At 35.6% G+C, this 20,340-nt stretch overlaps 2 protein-coding genes and 1 pseudogene across 3 annotated transcripts; 2 read left to right on the top strand and 1 right to left on the bottom strand.

The window, feature by feature from the left end:
• The first annotated feature begins 4,310 nt into the window (after positions 1 to 4,310).
• Positions 4,311 to 7,909, top strand: LOC110704500. 2 transcript variants are annotated; one of them, XM_021882289.1, is made up of 3 exons: positions 4,311 to 4,701; positions 6,328 to 6,443; positions 6,883 to 7,909. In XM_021882289.1, the coding sequence occupies exons 1-3, from the start codon at positions 4,603 to 4,605 to the stop codon at positions 7,130 to 7,132; spliced, it is 465 nt and encodes a 154-aa protein (XP_021737981.1). In that variant the 5' UTR covers positions 4,311 to 4,602; the 3' UTR covers positions 7,133 to 7,909. The 2 variants fall into 2 exon arrangements, with proteins under 2 accessions (XP_021737981.1, XP_021737982.1); XM_021882290.1 differs by having other exon boundaries at positions 4,313 to 4,701; positions 7,423 to 7,909.
• Positions 7,910 to 8,934: 1,025 nt separating this feature from the next.
• LOC110704499 (pathogenesis-related protein 5-like) lies at positions 8,935 to 11,824 on the top strand. The gene is made up of 3 exons (XM_021882288.1): positions 8,935 to 9,640; positions 10,841 to 11,111; positions 11,218 to 11,824. Exons 1-3 carry the CDS (start codon positions 9,148 to 9,150, stop codon positions 11,606 to 11,608), a joined length of 1,155 nt encoding a protein of 384 aa, XP_021737980.1. The 5' UTR covers positions 8,935 to 9,147; the 3' UTR covers positions 11,609 to 11,824.
• A 95-nt stretch (positions 11,825 to 11,919) lies between these two features.
• LOC110704498 lies at positions 11,920 to 18,895 on the bottom strand (annotated as a pseudogene).
• Between the last annotated feature and the right edge of the window lie 1,445 nt (positions 18,896 to 20,340).

Below are 20,340 nucleotides of genomic sequence, written 5' to 3'. Positions count from 1 at the left end.
TGAAGTTTCCTTCATGGATCTTACATATAGTTATATAGGGGAAATTCCCTGTTTTTCATAGTGAGAAACGAAATTTGTTTCTCATGAGAGCATTTTCGTGAATAAATCAACAACTTTTTCATTATTGTGGACTCCACAAATGAATAAAGTTGTTGGTTTATTTAAAAAAATGTCATGTGAGACACTATGAGAAAATGGGGCTCCCTCTTTATATAGATGGTAGATTTGGTACAGAAGTAAGAGGGAATAAAATCGACAAAGAAACAAATCCTGAACATCTAGTCAATTGCTTGAGGATCTACTACTTGCCTTCCGGCCTTTGCCCTATTAGCAAATTCTATACCCCCAATAATGGATACATTAGGCTTACTTTCACTGCTAAAGAGTTGAAAGAGGCCGGAGTAAAATTTGTGGCAACCTAAGGGAATTTGTCAAGTGTTAAATGCATTCGATTTCTAGTACTATGACATTTGTCAAGTGTTAAATGCATTCGATCATGGAATAGATGGACGACTATTATTTTTATAAGTAACTACTTCGATGATCATCCATGGACATTCTTATCTGTGATATATTTGGGCGTTCTACTTGCTCTCACTATATTACAGGTTTATACTAGTTTCAAGTACCCGTAGTAGTATTTTATTTTATTAATCCAGGAACTTGTACGTCAAATGTCATTTCTGTGTCACTTTCTAAATCAAGCCTTGAGGAGATTGTACTCTCTTATTAATTTAATGCTTTTGATCGCTATATATGTTTCTTTAATGATCAATACTTTCATGTTTTAACTTTTGCGTCTGTTTTTGTGATTATTTTATTCCAATTAAACTACTCCGTAATTAATTATCGTGTTCTTATTTTCAACTACTCCATGTTTCTCTTCCCAATAAAACTGTTAGAATATACTACTTCCTCCTATATTTTTGTCTTGATTTTTCACGATATCTAAAACGCATCTTAATACATACTTTATATATAACTCCATTCTTATATGCGTAAAAATTATAAATCTTGATATTAATAAAGGAAAATACTATACATAACTTTTAATAAAATATATAATGAGACGAATTCAATAAGACTCCAATAAATTATATTATCTCTTATAAATTAATGAGAATTTACGGTGAAAATTTTTAAAGTTTGACCCAATTATTTATAATGGAGCAAAAAAATATGGTTGGAGCTAAGGGAGTACTGAAAATAATCATTTAAACGGAGAATATAGAACGCAATAATGCAATTAAGGCTAATGAAAGAGTTTAAGATGCTAATTAATACTCCCTTATTCCCTAAATATTTGCCCCATTTAACTTTTCGCGATCTCTAAACTGTATCTTAATTTATTTCCATTTGCATACGTGTAAAAATTATAAAAACTAGATATTAATAAGGCAAAAGCTAACGAATGCCCCGGAGGCGTTCAATAAGCTAACTAAAAAAAGTAGAAATATTAACCATAAATAAACATTAATTACACCGAACGACGCTTGATTTTAGCATGCATTCCTAAATTAATACCATTTCATGAACTATTTTAGAAGGTTATCTAACACCCCAAAGCCGTTCATTAACAAGATCCTATTAATAAAATATACAAAATTAGGGACAAAGGAAGTAATTACTAATCACACCATATCTCATTACACTCCCCATGCTGAGTATGAAGGTGTAGAACTCTAGAGTGAACTCCAACCGGCCGTGACACTTTGGTTAGGATATCAGCAAGCTAAGTAGTTGCTGAGTGGATAGTAGGAATTGAATAATGATGCCTTCTTCTACAAAGCTTATAATGCACTTCGCAGTTTATTAAAGATTAAACGCTGTGCATGAACAAAAATATTATATAAAAAGTAACACACACACATAAGTTGCGAAAATCGGATAGTACACTCGGGTGCACCATGCGCATGGTGCACCTGAAAGGCGGAAAGAACATACTGTTGTTTGACAAAGAACATACCGTGTTTGACAAAGAACATACCTATATATGTTTGATAATATGTTCTTATGTTTGATAATATGTTCTTTAGTACTTATATTTTTTAACATATGTTGATTAAACATGTTTTTTGGGTTTCAATAATACAAACGATCGATATATTTTGAATTTGGCACGTATGTTCTTTGAGGTAATGAGTGACGCACAAATTCTATTTAATTATTTTCTTATTATCATATATCATATTTAAAATTTTTTTATTATCGTATGTTCTTTGAGTTTGACCAGTGTGTTTTTTGGGTATGAATTATATGTTCTTTACATTATAACTTATGTTTTTTTAACATATGTTATTTGAATTTTGAAATTTCAAATTTAATTTGAAAAAGAAATCTTGAATTTATTTTTAGTTGAAAATAATTTTAGAGAGGGAAAACTAAAATTATTATGGAAAGTTGAATTTTTGGAGAGAGAAAACTAATTTTGGGAAAATGATATCTTTGGTCAAGATTTTTTCTGTTAATGTGTAATTTTTCATGAAATTTTAATAAAGTTTTAATCACGTTCTTTTTGTAATGTCTTTTATGTCTTTAGTAATGCATGTTCTTTGTTAAATACAAACATGTTCTTTTTCAAACACCTGAATGTTCTTTTCATATTTTTTTTGTTTAACTAGGTGCACCATACGTGCGCACGTATGGTGCACCCGGGTGCACAGATCAGCAGTAAGTAAATATAAAATATTTTGCAAGTTAATTTTTTTTTTTTTTTTGAAGGATTTTGCAAGTTACTAAAAAGTCCTTGCCCCCTTGGCATTACAATTACCAATTTACCATTGACTATAATCTGGATTTTGTAAGTCAGCTTAGAGTAGCTGAATTAAAGTATACGTGTCACATGGCGCTTTCCTCCACATTTTTCTCCCTACTCTTTACCGTTTATATCTCTTACCTCTCTTCTCACCCATCTTCTCCCTTCCACTCTTATTTAACCCTTCCTATATACCTTTTTTTTTGTTTTAAAAATAAATAAATTAAAAAAATTAAAAAAAAAAACTAGTTTTACAATTGTGTTTTCCTTGAAAATTATTTTTCATGGAGAATTAATTTCTCAAAAAATTGTTTTCCATTAAAATATACAGAGCCAAATTCAAATTGATGTTGAGTTGTATTATGCCCTTGGGAACAAGGACGGATCTAAAAATTAAATATGGACTGGGCCAAATGTTAAAGCATATTCAAAATTAAATATTGGGAAAAAAAAGCTGATGATTGTGGGTATTAGGTTTCGATCTCTAAATACAAATATTACATGATTAGTGATCCAACTATCTCAACCAAGTTGTTTTCAGCATATGTATGTGCAAAGTAAATTAATTATACTTATTTTGGATAATGGGGCGGGCTATGGCCTGGGCTGGCCACCCCCTAGATCCGTCATTGCTTGGGAGAATACAGAAATTGTTGTATTGGATTTCGACTAACAAGTTACGACAACTTAAATTTTCTACATAACATGCTAGCTAGTTATTACTTGTACGTAGTATATACTTAGGGGTTGGGTTGGGTCCTTTGGTCCCTTGGGGGTGTGAATTTAAAACAACATAAGAGCTGGTGGTGGCGACGCTAGGACGGTGTTGGGGACGATGGACGAGAGGGTGGTGGTGCTAGATGCGAGTGCACGATGTTATGTCCTAGGATTGTTTGGTAAGTATGTGACATCGAAGTTTGTTAAGTATATGAGAGGGTTGTATTGTCATGTGGTGCAATTGTTGTAGGGAAAATCTTTCGATGTAGGTGAAAAGAAATCTTAAAGAAACTTTCAATATGAGACTTGACATTTAAAATTTTTTTTTTTATTTAATTTGATTTGATTTGATGATCGGCTTAATTTTAACTATATTCGCTTTGTTAGTTAATTATAACAAGTCTTAAATTACTTGCTAAATGAATTATATTGATGTATGTTTGAGAATGAAACTCACTTACCTAAGTTCACAAACGTCATGAAACATCTCTCAAGCTTCGTAGCTACAAAGACTACATCACAAACTATCTAAAATGGGGAATAAAGATGATATAACTATTTTTAGCTGCAATTGTGCAAAGTATGTCATTTCGCGGGCCTAATATAATTTTTATTGATGTGAAGTGCACTCACTTGTTTAAGATTGTGTTGCTCCACGCACTCATGTTATAATCTATGGAGTATGTCATTGAGATTAATTTTGCGTTTTAATTAAAGCATTTAAAAATTAAATCCCCTTTCCAATTATAGCTAAGCCAATAACCTCCCACACCTATTTGCCAGGTTACGGAATTGGGTCGAGTGACAGGCAAAACTTTGTCTTTTGCCACTCCAAATTCCCATTTTATGTATCCATCCACACAACACTGAAAACCCCTCTTCTCATCTTCTCCCCGAAAACCCCTAAAACCCCAGAAAAACAATCCACCATGGGAGATGGAAAGCAAGAATTAATGGCGGTTAATTGACCAAAGGGTTTAATTCAACAAAACCCAATTACCCAAATTCAATCTGAAATCAAAAAATTGGAAGTTAACGTTAAATCTTGGCTTTCTAAACAATCTATTCCTGTTGAAGCTACTGCTGTTACTGCTGGTGGAGCCATTCAAGGTGCCCTTATTGGTGGTCTTATGGGTACCTTTACACAGGATTTATCCTCCTCCATGCCTATGCAGCCTCCTCCTAGTAGCCTTGACCCTAATGCTATGGCTAGTTTAAAACAAGCCCAGGTTTAATTTCGAGTTTTCTTCGTTTCTCATTTTATTGTATTCTTTTGGAATGAAATTTGATGTTTTTTATGTTAATTTGAGTGTTATTATGTGGGATAGTGAATAATTCGATTGTGTTTGGTTATATGATTAATGTGGGTATGATTATGACTGTTATTTTGTGGGTGGTGCATAATTTGATTGTTTTTGGGTATATGTTTAATGTGGGTATGAGTGTTCTTGTATATTAGATGTTTATACAATCTTATAGAATGATATCCTTGAATTTTGTTATGTGTATATCACCTCTTATTGCATTGATTTTGAGAATGAATCCCCTGATATCGTCCGCGTAGGATTGGAAGTTTATAACCATGGGGCGCTCTGTGTGTTGATATTAGGATTAATTGTTCAATTACCTGAAAATGGGATGTTTGGAATTTTGGGTATAAAGAGGGTTGAGAGGTGTTCACGAAGTCCCTATAATCTCATTTCAGAACTGACTAAATGTATTGAGCTCCATATTGGGGAGCTCGAATTGAAATATCTTGTTTAGTTTTTTGCTTTACACCTTTTGGATTGGGGTGGCTTTATAGATTGTAGACACTATGGGTTTCCATAAGAAATTTACTACTTTTGATTTTCGTTTGTGTGAAAAGGTTGGGGATTTCTAGTGCTACTTCTCACCAATACATTTGCAGAAAAAAGTCCCTATAGTTTCATTTTGGTACTGACCTAATATATCGAGCTCCTTGTTGGGGAGCTCAAGTTGTTATGGTTTGTCTAGATTTTTGCTTTACATCTTTGGGATTGGGGTGGCTTTATAGATTGTAGACACATCAGTTTTTCATTTTATAATTATATAGAAAACGGAGAGTTTGATTTTTATTTTTGTAAGTACAAAAAATTGTGGGTTTTAGTCCTACTTTTCACTACATTTGAAGAAAACTAGTTACTTTCATGGCAGATGCAGGCTCCCTCCATGGAAGGAGCTGATATAATTCATAGCTGTTGTATCAATATCTAATTTATGTATTGATGTCTTACATTTTGTGATCCTTGTAGAAGTATAATAGGTTATTTTCGTTATCATACTATGTGTCATGGGATGGGGAAAGTGATAGTAATTTATAGCACTGTTATATTTTGGGTGGACTAACAAGTTGCCTCGTTTGGAAAAAGGGGGCTATGTTTTACTATTTCAAAATTTTGTTAATTATTTATTAGCCCCATTTCTCAAATAGAAAGTTGCACTTTTATGTGTGTGTGTGTGTGTGTGTGTGTGGTGGTAGTGGGATGATGCTTCTGAGTTTATTAAGAATGAAAAGGAGCTACCTTCTTTTCTAATGTATAACTATGTCTCCTACTTGATGACCAAGCTTTCACTTTTACCTTTTACAGCCTTACTCCTATATTATAATTTGTGCAGTTATTGATTATTTATCTTTATTATTTCGTGTCTAAAATATCTATGCACTTGGAACTTACTGATACAATTAAATTTGTGTGTTCTGAATATCAATGCAATAACTAAGTAACTAACATTTCCTTGATACGTGAGCATAACTTTCAAAGACATTTACTAAAAAATTGGGGAAGTATATAAGCTTGTGCTTGGTTCTTGATAAAGTCTTTTCCTGTTTGTAGGCTCTCTCTGGGGGCCCATTGGTTCAAGCTCGCAACTTTGCTGTCATGACAGGTGTCAATGTTGGCATCTCTACTGTTTTGAGGAGAATCAAAGGGAAGGAGGATGTATGGTCCAGGTAAGCTTGCCTAATTTCCCATTTGTTGATAATTTTCCGAGTCTTGCTATTCATTCTTGCTACAAAACCATTTTGCAGCTCTCGCAGCATGACTTTTATTTGTATCTACCCTTTTGTTTTACTTCACTGTTGCAAGTATTGATTTGTGTTTGTTGGTTATTGGCAATGGTGCTCTTGCCTCTATATTTCAGCTCTAATTCTTGACCTGGGAAAAATGAACAAATTGATTAAGTTGAACAATATAATTGTTAGCTAGGCCATCAATCGTTGAAGTACTGGTTTTTTTTTTTTTTTTTTTTTTTTTTTTTTTTTTTTTTTTTTAATATAGAAATCCTTGTTTAGTAGACACCTCCTTTGTGTCACTTTATTTCTATTGTTTGTGTGTTTATAGTTTCTTTGTCAAACATGTTTATATATGCATTAACTTGATGAATTGCAGCATGGCAGCAGCATTTGGTTCAGGAGCCATGTTTTCTTTGGTTAGTGGTATGGGTGCGCCAAACCAAGTTTCCAGTGCTATCTCATCAGGAGCCTTTTTTGCAGCATTTACTATGATCCAGACTTTTCTTTTTATCTCTTGCCTACTTGGTTGGGAATGTCTCAGACATCTTTGTTTGTTACATTCTACGATTGTAATAATGCTATATCTTCAGCTTGCAGCTTGTAGAACACTTTCTTCTTTATTTTAGTTGTAAGTTGTATCTATTGATCCCTGCTTCCCTCCCTGCCCCAACCCCAATCCAAAAAATAAAATCAAAGAATTGGGGAACAAAGGGAGGAGGAGCAACATAGATACATCTGACTTTTGTTACAACTCATTGTTTGTTTTGACATGTGTGCTCTTTTTGGTGTTATTTTGCAGGTTACAAACTTTTTCTAGTCAGGGAGTTATAATTTGCTTATGTGTACTATATGATTTCTTGAGTATAATTTCTACACAACGAAATTACTAATAAACTTTCTTTCATTGCCTTTCCAGGAATGCAGCAATATGGCTATTTGTGGTGTTTCATGAAGGTGTCTTAAACACTAATCAATTGGACAATCTGCAAGTGTCAGCTGATAGGCTATTAATCTCTGCTTCGAGAATTGAATCAACAAGATGAATTTTGGAAGACATCCTGTAGTGATCAGATCTGCCCTGGTATAGGTTTTGAGAGGATCTCTGCTTTTCTATTGAATATCATGATACAATTCTCCAGTGCTTCTCCGGAAGTTGATGCTGATTTTAGATAAGGTTACAGTATCAGCCTTTGTTTTTGGAGTTTCAATGATTATTTGGCTCATCACTTCCCATCCATTTGAGATTAATATACTCTTGTCCTGTTTACCAACCAGTAGTTTGAATGCTGTACGAGTTGCTTCTTTGCAGCTTCGAATCTCTAATTCCTGCACTTTTATCTTGGAGGCAGTTGTATTATCTGAAGGCATGAATTTATGATGAACAGATAGTTGACATGCTTCAATTTGCAATCTTTTTCATAGAACTACTGTCTTTGAACTTCCTGAAGTCCTTTATGGGAAACAATTGTATTCTCTGAAGGCTTGAATATGTTGGATGAAGAGCAGTCTGAAAGTATTTCTGATAAGTTTTGCAAGATGATTATAGATTTTAGTTTGAAAGAGTTGGCAGAGCTTTTTAGTGAGATCAGGGTATGAGCATTACATTTGATGTAATGTAATTAGTGATAATCAAATCTTAGCATTGTGTATTAATAAAGGATGTAATGTAATCAGTGATAATCAAATCTTTATCTCTTTGATCTTTTATGACAAATGCATTGGTTTCAATAAAGTTTTTGCCACCAGAATTCCAGGCGAATGAAAAAACTGTGTTATGTTGCTACTTGAGTCAAGTTTTTGATTTTTTGGTTGTTTGCTAAGATTTGCACTGCTTGCATGGGTTTAAATTTGTTCGAAGTAGAGCTTTTCAGGGGAAGTGATGCTCCTAGCTCATGGACAGGCCACCTTGTTGCTACCATGCCCATCGACCCACTCGATGCACCCTAACCCTAAGGTGTGGGAGATGAACCATGACACCATGAACACGGAAGCATTACATTTCTAGCAGTACCATTTGGGATAGTACCCCACCTTTTCACACTATGCAAGAGCTACACCTTCACTTAGGGCAACCTAAGGTCAAAGGATACTTTTCTGAATCTACTTAGAATAATATAAGTAATCAAAATATCTCATAGGAATTATTTGGTGTATCTTCAAAGCAAAATATTCATTCTTTGCTGCAAAAGTAAACTTCAAGTACCATTTATATGAACTTCATTTATATCAAATCCTATGTTTAAGATTCTTTTCCAATTATAAAATTGGACTACCCCTAATTTGTCACACAAGCAAAGTCAACTTATAAACCCTTCTCTCCCAATTTATTTATCCATTTTAATCCTTTGTTAAAATAATTGAAAGAAAGGAATTTCTTTTTCTTGAGGCTATCTAAGAAAAATACATACATACAAACATAGATAAATATATAAATAAATAACTATAAACTTAAAAACTTAATATCGCGGCTAATACATGAAGTAAAGTAACGTAGACCTTAGTATTTCCATTGTCGGATTTTTCAAATCCAAAATCCTCTATAATTCCTTAAACCCTCAAGACTACTGCCATAGCTTAGAATAGACCCTCCCTCTCTTAATTCCTCCCTTTCTCTAGTGCACAAAACAGAACAACTCTTATAATGCTAAAAAAGTTATTGTTTAAGCTCACAAATTTCAACTTTTATCTCTTGTTATTGCTCTTTCCTTTCACAGTTTGTTCTACATTCACAATAACCAACAACTGTCCATTTACGATATGGCCCGGGACATTATCTGGGTCGGGAACGCCCCCACTTTCATCCACAGGGTTTCAGCTAGATTCCGGGAAGACTGCGAGGCTTGAGACGGTTCCAGGTTGGTCAGGCAGGATATGGGCTAGGACAGGCTGCAAGTTTGATCAGACGGGTGCAGGGAAATGTCTTACAGGGGATTGTGGAGGGAGGTTGCAATGTGGTGGGAGTGGGGCAACACCGCCTGCTTCGCTGTTTGAGATCACATTAGGCCAAGGGAGTAACAAGGATTTCTATGATGTTAGTATGGTGGATGGTTATAATCTCCCTCTTGTTGCCTGGCCTACTGGGACTAACGGTGCTGCTTGCAACGCGACAGGATGTATTTCTGATCTTAACATGGGTAAATTTCAAGTTGCTTATCCTAAATGCTATCACAATCTCATGCACATCATAAGGGGTGGTTGAGGCCAGAATCGATGTACAATTGTAGATGCCATAGGATGTATTAAGGACACAACAATTACCCACAAATACACAAATATACAGATCTAAAAGTTAAAAACAAAAAAAAAACAGAAAATAAAAAATGGAAGAACGAACATACCTTATAATTAATCCTGGATTAGGCCTCGAATTTGGTTTTAAAAGGCCAAATTCGACCATGAAACACTAGATCTAGAGTTTCATGGTCGAATATGACCATAAAAACCGTAGGTCGATAGTCGAGAACGAATGAGGAAGGGACTTTCATACCTCGAACTTGTTCGTTTTTGTTCATCTAATTGCTCGAGTTGGTCTTCTAGTGAGGTGGTGTTTGCTTTTTTGGGTTGGGAAGGTGGTTGAGAAGGCGTGGAAGAAGAAGGTGAAGGTGTTGAGAAGCAATGGAAGAAGAAGGTAGAAGAAAGAGGGAGGAAGAAAAATGAGGAGAGAGAAATAAAAAGTGGGTTTGGGAAATAAAAAATGACGGTTGACTGCCTGGTTGGGGGGTTTTGTTTAGGTTTTTCTGTTTTTTTTTTTAATATATTTGGACTGTTTTTTTTTCTACTGAAAATTTCAACAGAATTTGTTTACTTGTTTTACGGCACTAAATAATTACACGGATACGGATACGGACACTAAATAATTACTTGTTTTAAATAAAATTACTTATTTTGAGTTTAATTATTTAGTGCTTTATTGAATAGGTTGTCAAATTTTCTTTTTTTAATATATTATATGCCTAGTTATTTGCCGTATCCGTGTCCCCAATTTTAGAATTGCCGTTTTATCGTGTCTGTATCCGTGTCCGTATCGGTGCAACCTATTGTAGATGCTGTGGTTCGATCCTAGCCAGTACGGGTTCAACCGAACCAATCTCGAGCCATATATACCAAAGTCAAGTAGAGCATAATTGAAGCTGCAAAGGATAACAGAGCCTTGATGCCTATCTTAGTATCTTTTTATGCTAATAGCTCCTATCATGGATATGACAAATCGTATGATATAATGCATCACAGCACTCGCTACTGTTTAATTTATGTATGATCATAAGATTTACTTGTTGCCAGGTGAGAATTATATAGCTTAGCTGATGATTTTCCATGGAATTTGTCTCAAACAGGCTGCCCGAAAGAGCTGCAAGTGATGGGTGGAGAAGGAGCAGAGGGAGGAGTGATCGCATGCAAAAGTGCCTGTGAGGCATTTGGACTAGCCCAATACTGCTGTAGCGGACAGTTTGCTAATCCGACAACGTGTCAACCATCGTATTATTCACGAGTCTTCAAGAGAGCCTGTCCGAGGGCGTATAGTTACGCCTTTGATGATGGCACAAGCACATTCACATGCAAGGCTAGTAATTATGTCATACTGTTCTGCCCCAAATCCGCTGCTATGTAATGCCCATTTCTAACTGTCTTTATACCCTGAATCCTATATATCACCTTTAATGATGTATTCTCTTCTCTAATTGTTATTTCTTTTCTTCTGATCATGGCGCAGGGCAAATAATCCAATTGGTGGCCCAGCTATATCTCCGCCAAATGTCCCATATAATTCACCACCAAGTTCCACCTACAGTCCACCACCAATAGGTGGCACAGCTTTGTCACCGCCAAGCATCCCATATGAATCGCCACCAACATACAGTTCACAACCAATTGGTGGCACAACTATGCCACCGCCAAGTATCTCATATACACCACCTCCAAGTCTCACCAACAATCCACCACCAATTGGCCAAGATACACCGCCAAGCTTCACTGGCAATTCAGAACCACCATTTGAAAAGCACAGTTATGGGGCATCTGAGGGGGAAATGTCCTCCTCATACACCGTCATACCGAATTATGTGCATATACTTTTGATCATTAGCTTGCTGTTGTTGACATAAAATGTTCCTTAAACAGGATCAAACTTTCAGCACTCTAGGCGAAAGAAATTCAGAATTAACAAGCTTGGCCAGAGATATGAGGCAGGACAAGAGGGTTGAAGGTGTTATACGTGGAAAAATGAGAGCACATAAGGATTTTCTCCGAGAATACAGAATCAATGCAGAAGATGGAACCTGGTTCCTCTAAAACTCAAATGACACAAGGAAGATCAGCTGTAAATAAAATTACCACATTTACCAGGCAGTCCATAGACAGATCTCAATTATTACTAACATCTTGAGCGCAGAAGATAGAATAATCATCTTTTATAATATAATATGTATCAATGTTCTCTTTCATTATGAAAATTTGTTATCACATTCAATAAATAAAAACAAGGGAACACAGGAAAAATATCCTACAACTTCGATCAAACTAATCGAAAATTAGACTATCTTGGTTTATCCTGCCAACTACAAGAATATATCCTAACTGGTGTACAACCTATAACCAGAAAAACAAATCTCATAATTTACTTCTTAGCCTTGCCTTTCTTTGGTGCCTGAGGTTTCCTTTTCTTCGGCTGCTTCCCTCCTACATCTTTCCCCTTCTTTTTTGTCGCAGCCTTCATGATTTAGTAACCATGCATATATAAGGGAAAATTTATCTCAAGGTAAATATTATATTACATCATAACTACTGTGAATCGTTTAGTACATACCGGTTTTTTCTCCGCTTTTCCTTTAGTTTTCTTGTTAGGTTTCTCTTCACCTTCATTCTGATCACCTTTGACATCCTTGGTCATCTTATCAGTCTCATCATCTGAGTCAAAGTTGAACCCTTCCAGTGTTCCTACTCACAGAAAGTTTAGCATCCAGATAAAGACTCATAGTAACATAAGAGCTGCACGATAAAACTAAGTAGAATAATGAGGCTGCAAAAGGACTTCAAAGGATAAAAACTAACCTTCAACCATAGTCTCAGCATCATAAACATTTGATTGTGGTTTTAGCTGAATAAAATCATTCATGATGGCCTCTATCTGCTCAAGGGATACTAGAACAAATGAATTTTCATCACTACATAATAATCTTATTTTATCCCTCTTGATTAGATGAAAAATTCTAGATTAAACCTCAGTAGGAGGCCAACCTAATTCATCATTGTGGATGAGAAGAGCACATTATAAACATAATATGGGACATAGAATTTGGTGTCTTGACCAAAATGTGATGAGCAAAGTACAATTTCAGACACTTGATTTAGAGAAGACTATGGGACATATTTAAATTAATGAAAAGTGATGAATATTAAAAAAGTAAAAAAAAAAAAAAAAAAAAAAAAAAAAAAAAAAAAAAAAAAAAAAAAAAACAGGGAGAGAAAATGCAAATGTTAAAGGCATAGATATCATACAGACATACCTTGGCCTCAGACTGACCAATGCTAACCTGAAGAAAAATTACACAGATTAGGGTTCTTCTACATAAGGTATCGATTTCATATAGCTAATGAATAATTTAGCCATACAGCAAAAGGTAAAGACATTTAATGTCGAAATATAGAAGGATATGGTAACGTACTACGTACCACACAGAATGTCCTTGAAGGAACTAATACAGTCTTGTATATGGTTCCTGCAATTACCACCAAAATAGAAAATTTGAACAAGGAAATGAGTAAACAGGAGGTATATGCACATCAGGAAAGATTAAAAATTTAAAATCATACATAGCATTCTGTGTCCTACAGTAGTACTGTGTGTCCCATCCTATATTGATTATGCCACCTCAACTGCATTGAAACTCTAATATTAGGCTAATGACAATTGCTTCACTAAGATACTGAGTTGGCAAAAATGAAAAGTGACTGGACATAAGATGAGATGCCTAAAGGAATAGAGGGTCAACAGTTACCAGGGGCGGAGCTAGGGTGGGTTCAAGTGGGTTCATTGAACCCACTGATTTTTTGAAAAAAATTAAAAACTTTTTTTTTTTTTTAAAAAAAAAAAAAATCAAAATAGGTTTAAATAGAATATTTGTGTATTATATGGCAACAAGTAAAGTTGTAGCCCAGTGGTTATTTTTACCTCCCATCACACAAGAGTTTGTGGGTTCAAAACCCATAACTCACACTTTTTTTTTTTAATTTTGTTTCCTGAGCAGCTGAGCTTTCCTGCTTCCAGAGTTCCAGGCAGCTTTCCTCTTCCTCATTCCCCCAAATTGCAAAACCCTAACTTCTTCCTCCAATCCTCCTTCTCTTAATCTCTTCCCGTTCTTCCTCCTTCTCTTCCCGGCGCAGCACGGCAGCAGAGTCAGCAGAATACGGCGGCAGCGGCAGGCCGGCAGCGCACCAGCCACTCACCCAGACCCAGCCTCACAGCCGTGTATGGTGTATCGGTGTATGTAGGGGTAAGTGAATTTGGGGATTTTTTTTTGCTAAATCATTGAATACTTGAAATTCATATGCTAAATTCAATTGCTAATATACATTACGATTTACGAATTGCCAATTTTTTGTAAATTGCTGAAGTTTGGTTATACTTATCTAATTTACTTCTCAAGTTCTCAATTTGGGGATTTTTTTGTATTTCGTATGCTATTTTCATATGCTATGCTATTTTCTGCCTTTCGTTTCTGCCAATTCATATGCTATTTTCTGTATTTCGTTTCTGCCTTCTAGTTTTCATAATTTCATTTGCTATTTCGTTTTCTGCCGTCTAGATTTCGTTTACTAATTGAGTAATTAGTAAACGAAATCTAGACTCGAAGAATGAAGACTCGAAGAATGCTTCTGTAGTCTTTTTTTTTTTTTTTTCATTTTTCTATGTGTAATCTATTTGTAATCCATAGTTTGAACTTATTTATGTACTGAATATTTAATTATTGTATTTTTATTCCTTTGTTAATTATGATTTCAAATTTCGGAAGTTTCGAACCCACACTTCGAAAATCCTGGTGACGCCACTGACAGTTACCACTGCATCAAAAGACTGAACATTGGCAACATTTTTATATATAAGAGAATGTCCCTAAAAGTTGTTAATGGCAGTTTAATTTTGAAATTGTTTTTTTTTTTTTTTTTCAAATTGAAGGGCAAATAATATTTAAGATTTGTGAGCCAAGAAAATACTTATGTACATTAGCTATCTATCGAAGGCTATGATGCTCAATACACAAACCTTTTAAATCTAGAAACATTTCAGATTCTTTTGAAGGAGTCTCTGAAATAATTACTCGTCCAACAGCACCCATATCACCACTCAAATCAATTGATTCACCTTCACACTCAACAACTGCCTGCAAAACCATATACTTCTTATTACTAAAAGAAATAATTATATTTCATATACTACTTCCGTTAAATGTTATGTGCAACTTTTGCCAAAACAGGATGATCAGGGTTATGTGCAACTCTCTGCTTTCTTACTATTTTTAGTAAACAAAAACCCTGGAAATTACATATTTACCCTTACTTAAAAACTCTGATTTTCTTAATTTTGCCCTTAACTTAATTTAACCACATTAACCTAAAACTAATCAGACTTCCCTAATTTAATTAATCTCTCCATTTACTCCCAATCCCAACCACCAACAATTAATGTGATGGCTGGTATTCCTTCAAATTCTTCCAGATGAACCTTCAAGTTCATCCTCTTCGTCTTCCTCTCTCCTCTTCGTCCTTTATTTTCTCCAATTCATCATCCTCTTCGTCTTCCTCTCTCCTCTTCGTCCTTCATTTTCTCCAATTTGTGATATTCCATCCATTAATAGTGAAAAACCTCCGAATGAACCTACATGTTCATCCTCTTCGTCTTCGTCTTCCTCTCTCCTCTTCGTCCTTCACTCTCCAGATCGAGACTTTAAACAACAAATCTTTGACAAAACGAGTATAGAAAATGGGTTTTGATTTTCTGAGTTTTGATTTCGTCTTCCTCTCTCCTCTTCGTCGATTTTCTGAGTTTTAATTTTATGGATTTTGATTTCAATTTTCTAGGTTTTGATTTTCAAGGTTTTGATTTCGATTTTCTGAGTTTTGATTTTTTGGGTTTTGATTTTGATGGAAGGTGATGATGATGGTCGGATTTCTGGGTTAGGGTTTGAGGGCATGGGTTTTGGGTTTCGATGGAAGGTGATGATGGTGACGATTTGTGGGTTAGGGTTCTAGGGCGTGGGTTTTAGGTGATTTGGGTGACAATTTCTGGGTGTTGGGTGACAATTTCTGGGTAAGGTTTGGGATTTCTGGGTTTGGTAGTGGTGGTGGTTTCGTGGGGTGGTACTAGTGGTGGTGAAGGCGGCAGTGGTGGTCGTGAAGGCGGTGTGGGTGGTGTTGGTGGTGGCAGTGGGTGGTTGATTAATTATCCAAACATTCTCTCCCCACCTAAATTACATACCACAAGTTCCTTAAACTTTCTCTAATCTTTGCCCCTTAAAAATTGCATTGGTAACCGTAAACCCCCTTCTAGTATATAAGGTGAAGTTATGAAACTCTGGATGAAACTCAAAAAATCATTTTGCAGCAAATATAGGATTACCTACAGGAAAGAAGGGAAGGGAGAGAAGGAAGAGTTGGAGGTGACACGATTATCTCGAACAACATAGTTAAGTAAGATAACGAGCTTACAAAGGAAAAAAAAAAATTAAAAACATGAAAGTGCTTACCTTAGAGCGATGTACTTTATCAGGCAGTATCAAAGGCAAAGTAGAGGAGCTAACCTACAATTAGCATAACAAGGTGTATTAGCAAACCAAAGATTAGACACATACAATATCAAGATATTAATGTCTCTCACTGCAGCTTCAGTTTGCTTCTCAAGTTTGTTTTCCTCTGCGATATCCATATTGCCAACTTCGCCTATCACACACAAATACACAAAACATTATTTACCAGAAAATGACTAATTTAAAATAAAATTAACAGAAGAAAAAGGGTCAAACTTTTTTACTCATGAATGCATGGATAGCTCTGGCTCTAAACAACCATGAAACTAAAACTTTGATTCTTTACAAGCCATATTAAAAATTAAACTACGCTACCTTCCATTTTCACAGGCTCATGAGTTTTCTTCTCTGTCGGTTGAACATCTTCCTGTTTCATCTGTTTCTTTGTAGATTTTCCTATGACTGTACTTATGAGTGCAGTGTCATCATCATCCTCATCCTCATCCTCATCTTTCTCTTTCTTTTCCCTCATAGTTGCATCTAAATTGGATTCAGAATCTGATGACAGATCACAAACTGAATGAATTGGTGCCTGTTAAATAATAATACAAAAATTTGTATCAGAGGCGAGCAAATAAGCAAACTTCACAGAGCCTGCCTGAAGATGAAGAAGCATAAGAGAGCCATTATTGCATCTCAAATGCAAAGCAATAATGGGAGCACCCACATGACTCTAAAGTCTCAAGCCAGCACTAGATTATTGTCTTTTCAAGGTTAATCCAAGTGGATTTTAGTTAGGGAGTATTTTAATACGGATTGAACTCATTGAAGGCTTAGCATGAAACTTACAGTTGCAGGAGTTTCTGTCGAATTATCAGATATTTCTTCCTTCTTAACATTTTCATTATCTTCACTCCCTGTTTCATAAAAGGATCACATCAAGAACATACTACACTATAGAAAAATTATCAGGAGTTTTTTTTTAGGAGAAGAATTCGTTGAATAGTAAACATCAGAAAACTATTGAGCATGGATATGTCAAGTTTCAACCTAGAACTTCAAAGATTAGAACCAATAGTACTTTTATTTGTTCATATGAGGAAGTTTCTAGACAATAGCTACTAGGGGGTTTTACAGACCTCTTTTTTCTGTTTTAATCCTTTTGGCAGTTGTTTCATCACCAGCTTTCAATCGTTTCTTAGTTGTCTTCTAGTCAGGTGACTTCTTGTTAGATGACTTCTTGGTATAAGTCTTCAGGGAAATATTGCAGTTTTTTTCATCCTATTCCCCATCTTCCTCTAATATGTCTGATGTTCTATGCTATGTATCATTATCGTCTCTTGCAGGGCTTTTGTCACTAGAAGGCTCAGAATCAGATGACAAAGTTGTGATAGATTGAGTAGGAGCCTGTTCCACAAAATAGATTTTCAAGAACCTAAAAACAAGCAACCCAGACACCTTCTCAATGAAAAAAACAGACCAAAAACATCGAATAACTATATCTGCAGCTTACTACCCTACAGGAACAGATAAAAAATAAAAAAAATAAAAAAAGATCAAATTTTCTGCTAATTTGAGAAAACTACAATAAATAATGAAGACGCATTGATTCTTGCATTCTACTAAAGAACCTGATGTCTTACAGTACACTGAAAGTTAGCCTGATCAAACCTGTAGTCAAAATATCAGAGAAATAAGTCCTATGTGTTCCATATCTTGTAATGCAATCCAATACTACGAGAACAATATAGCAAGATCCAGAATTAATCTCATCACTAGTAGGTGTAGGTATTGGTAAGGTCAGGATACAACTGTAAGCATTCTTCTGCTAACAATTTGAACAGAAACCGAAACCATTAAACCTTTCAAACACACTCGAGACTTGTATCATACAAGCTACCCTCAACTAAGCCCACTTAAACCAGAGATCAACAATCATTTTACACCACTCATATCAACAAGATTATCGTAACACAGCTCGAACACTTTGACTATGTCACTTAAGTACTTAACTACTTCAAACGCCACTTCTCCAAAATCTATACACTAGTACACACTGAAGACTAAACTGATAACTGAGCTCAATGCTACATAAAATCAACCATAAGCTAATATAATCATGAAGATTACACAGTTCTTCAAAAAAAAAAAAAATCCTAATTCATCAACCTAAGTTCATAGCATATTTAAAGTACAAATTCAGCAACCCATAACTTAGAAACTGAATAAAAGCATCAAAAAATACCTGAAAAGAATGCAACCAATCAGGAGATGCCTCCCTAGAATCTCCCATCTTCAAGATTCGAAATTTCTAGCGTTTCTGCAAGTAAGAAAAAACACTAAGATAGAAACGTTTCGACCAAAACTGATACTGTAGAATTGATGTAGACAATGTAGTGATTGGATCCAAGTAGTCAAGTACTGGGAAAATCGAACTATGGTTGAAAATTTTAGGGATTTTCCAGATTGTAATTAGAGGGACTATTAAATCAAAATTGTGCGAATATTTTCAGTGATAAAATTAGGGTTTTTTTTTGGATTGGAAGAAAAAGGGGGTAAAGTGGTTGTTCAAAGTGGTGGAGGGCGGCGACTGGCGGGAGGATGGTTTAGACAAATTAATTGGAGGGAATTTTTTTTTTTTTTTTTTATTTTCCGTTAATTTGTGATTTTTAATTTTCACTTAATTTATAAAAAAAAAAAATTTACAACTTTAATTTTCAGTGTATTTTTTTTTTTACTAACATGACGTATTCGTGTATATACGAATAGCTTTTATATGGAGTAGTAAATTTGTGTTAATTAATGAACTCTAAAGAGTAAAGATGACGTGGTGATCCTAAAACACCCAATTTATTTCCCGAATTAATAGTGTAATTGAGAAGGAGCACATCAAAATACGTGGGAGGAATTTTTTTTAAAGAAGAATGTCCATAAAACCTTGTGATGTATAGAGTAACACATTAGTATACAACCACGAACTTGTAAAATCCCAAAGGAAAAAAATAAAATAAAAAAAAATTCACTGTAATAATCCCATCTTTGGGCCATTTAAAATTAATAATCCCACCTTTTGATTATTATTTAATAATCCAACCTTTAGGTGCCTTTAATTTTTATTGGTCTCATTTGGCCAGAAACCGGTTAAGTAGGTAAATTTTTTTTTTAAGTTTAATTTACACGTGTCGCAATTTGATTTGTCCAAAATTTAAAAAAAAAAAAAAAATCCACCCACTACCACATCCCCTCCCCATTTCCTCCCTAGCCTACCGGAAACCACCACCCTTGCTCCAAAACAACCCGCAACCCCACCCAACCGTAATTCCAGTCCCAACCAACCACCACCGAACAACCACCACAGCCCCAGCCACCTCCTCCAATTGCCCCGACCATCAGATCGAAGCTCACGTCGTAGCCACCTCGCCCCTCAACCCCATCCCCGAAACCCTCTCTTTCTCTCTCCGTTCCCCACTGCCGAATCTGGTGGTCCTTCACCACTAAAACACCGGTTTTGAGGGGTGGGGGAAAGAGAGGGGGTTGGATTTCTAGGGTGAGGGTTTATGGTGGTTTCAGAGTGGGGGGTTCGAGTTAGGGGCGATTTCGGGGGTGGGGCTGGGGAGGGGGTCTGTTCTGGTCAAGTGGTTGTGGAAGGAGGGTGGTTTCGGCGGTGGGGCAGGGGGAGGGGTGGTTGTCGGGGCTGAGCAGGGTAAGGGAGTGGCTGCCGTGGAAATGGACGTGGGTGGGGAGTTTAGTTTCATGGAGGAAGAGAGAGGAGATAGAGAAGCAGGAGGGGAAAGGGAGGGAGGCCGCCGGCGGCAAGGGGCTGGCTTGGCAGGTGGCTGGGCTGGCTCCATGGTGGCTGGTTGTTTTTTTTTATTTTTTGCTAATTTTTTTTTGTTAATTTTTTTTTTGTTTTTTTAAATTTTTTTAATTTTTTTGACCAATTACAGGCCGCCACATGTCATGTAACCTATTATAACAGGTTACATGACCGGTTGGGACCAATAAAAATTAAAGGCACCCAAAGGTCGGATTATTAAATAATAATTGAAAGGTAGGATTATTAATTTTGAATGGCCCAAAGGTGGGATTATTCC

Source organism: Chenopodium quinoa, unplaced genomic scaffold (assembly GCF_001683475.1).
Source record: "Chenopodium quinoa cultivar QQ74 unplaced genomic scaffold, ASM168347v1, whole genome shotgun sequence".
Classification (NCBI taxonomy): domain Eukaryota; kingdom Viridiplantae; phylum Streptophyta; class Magnoliopsida; order Caryophyllales; family Amaranthaceae; genus Chenopodium; species Chenopodium quinoa.
Note: the sequence above shows the minus strand (reverse complement) of the source record. Positions and strands in the feature narration are given on the sequence as shown.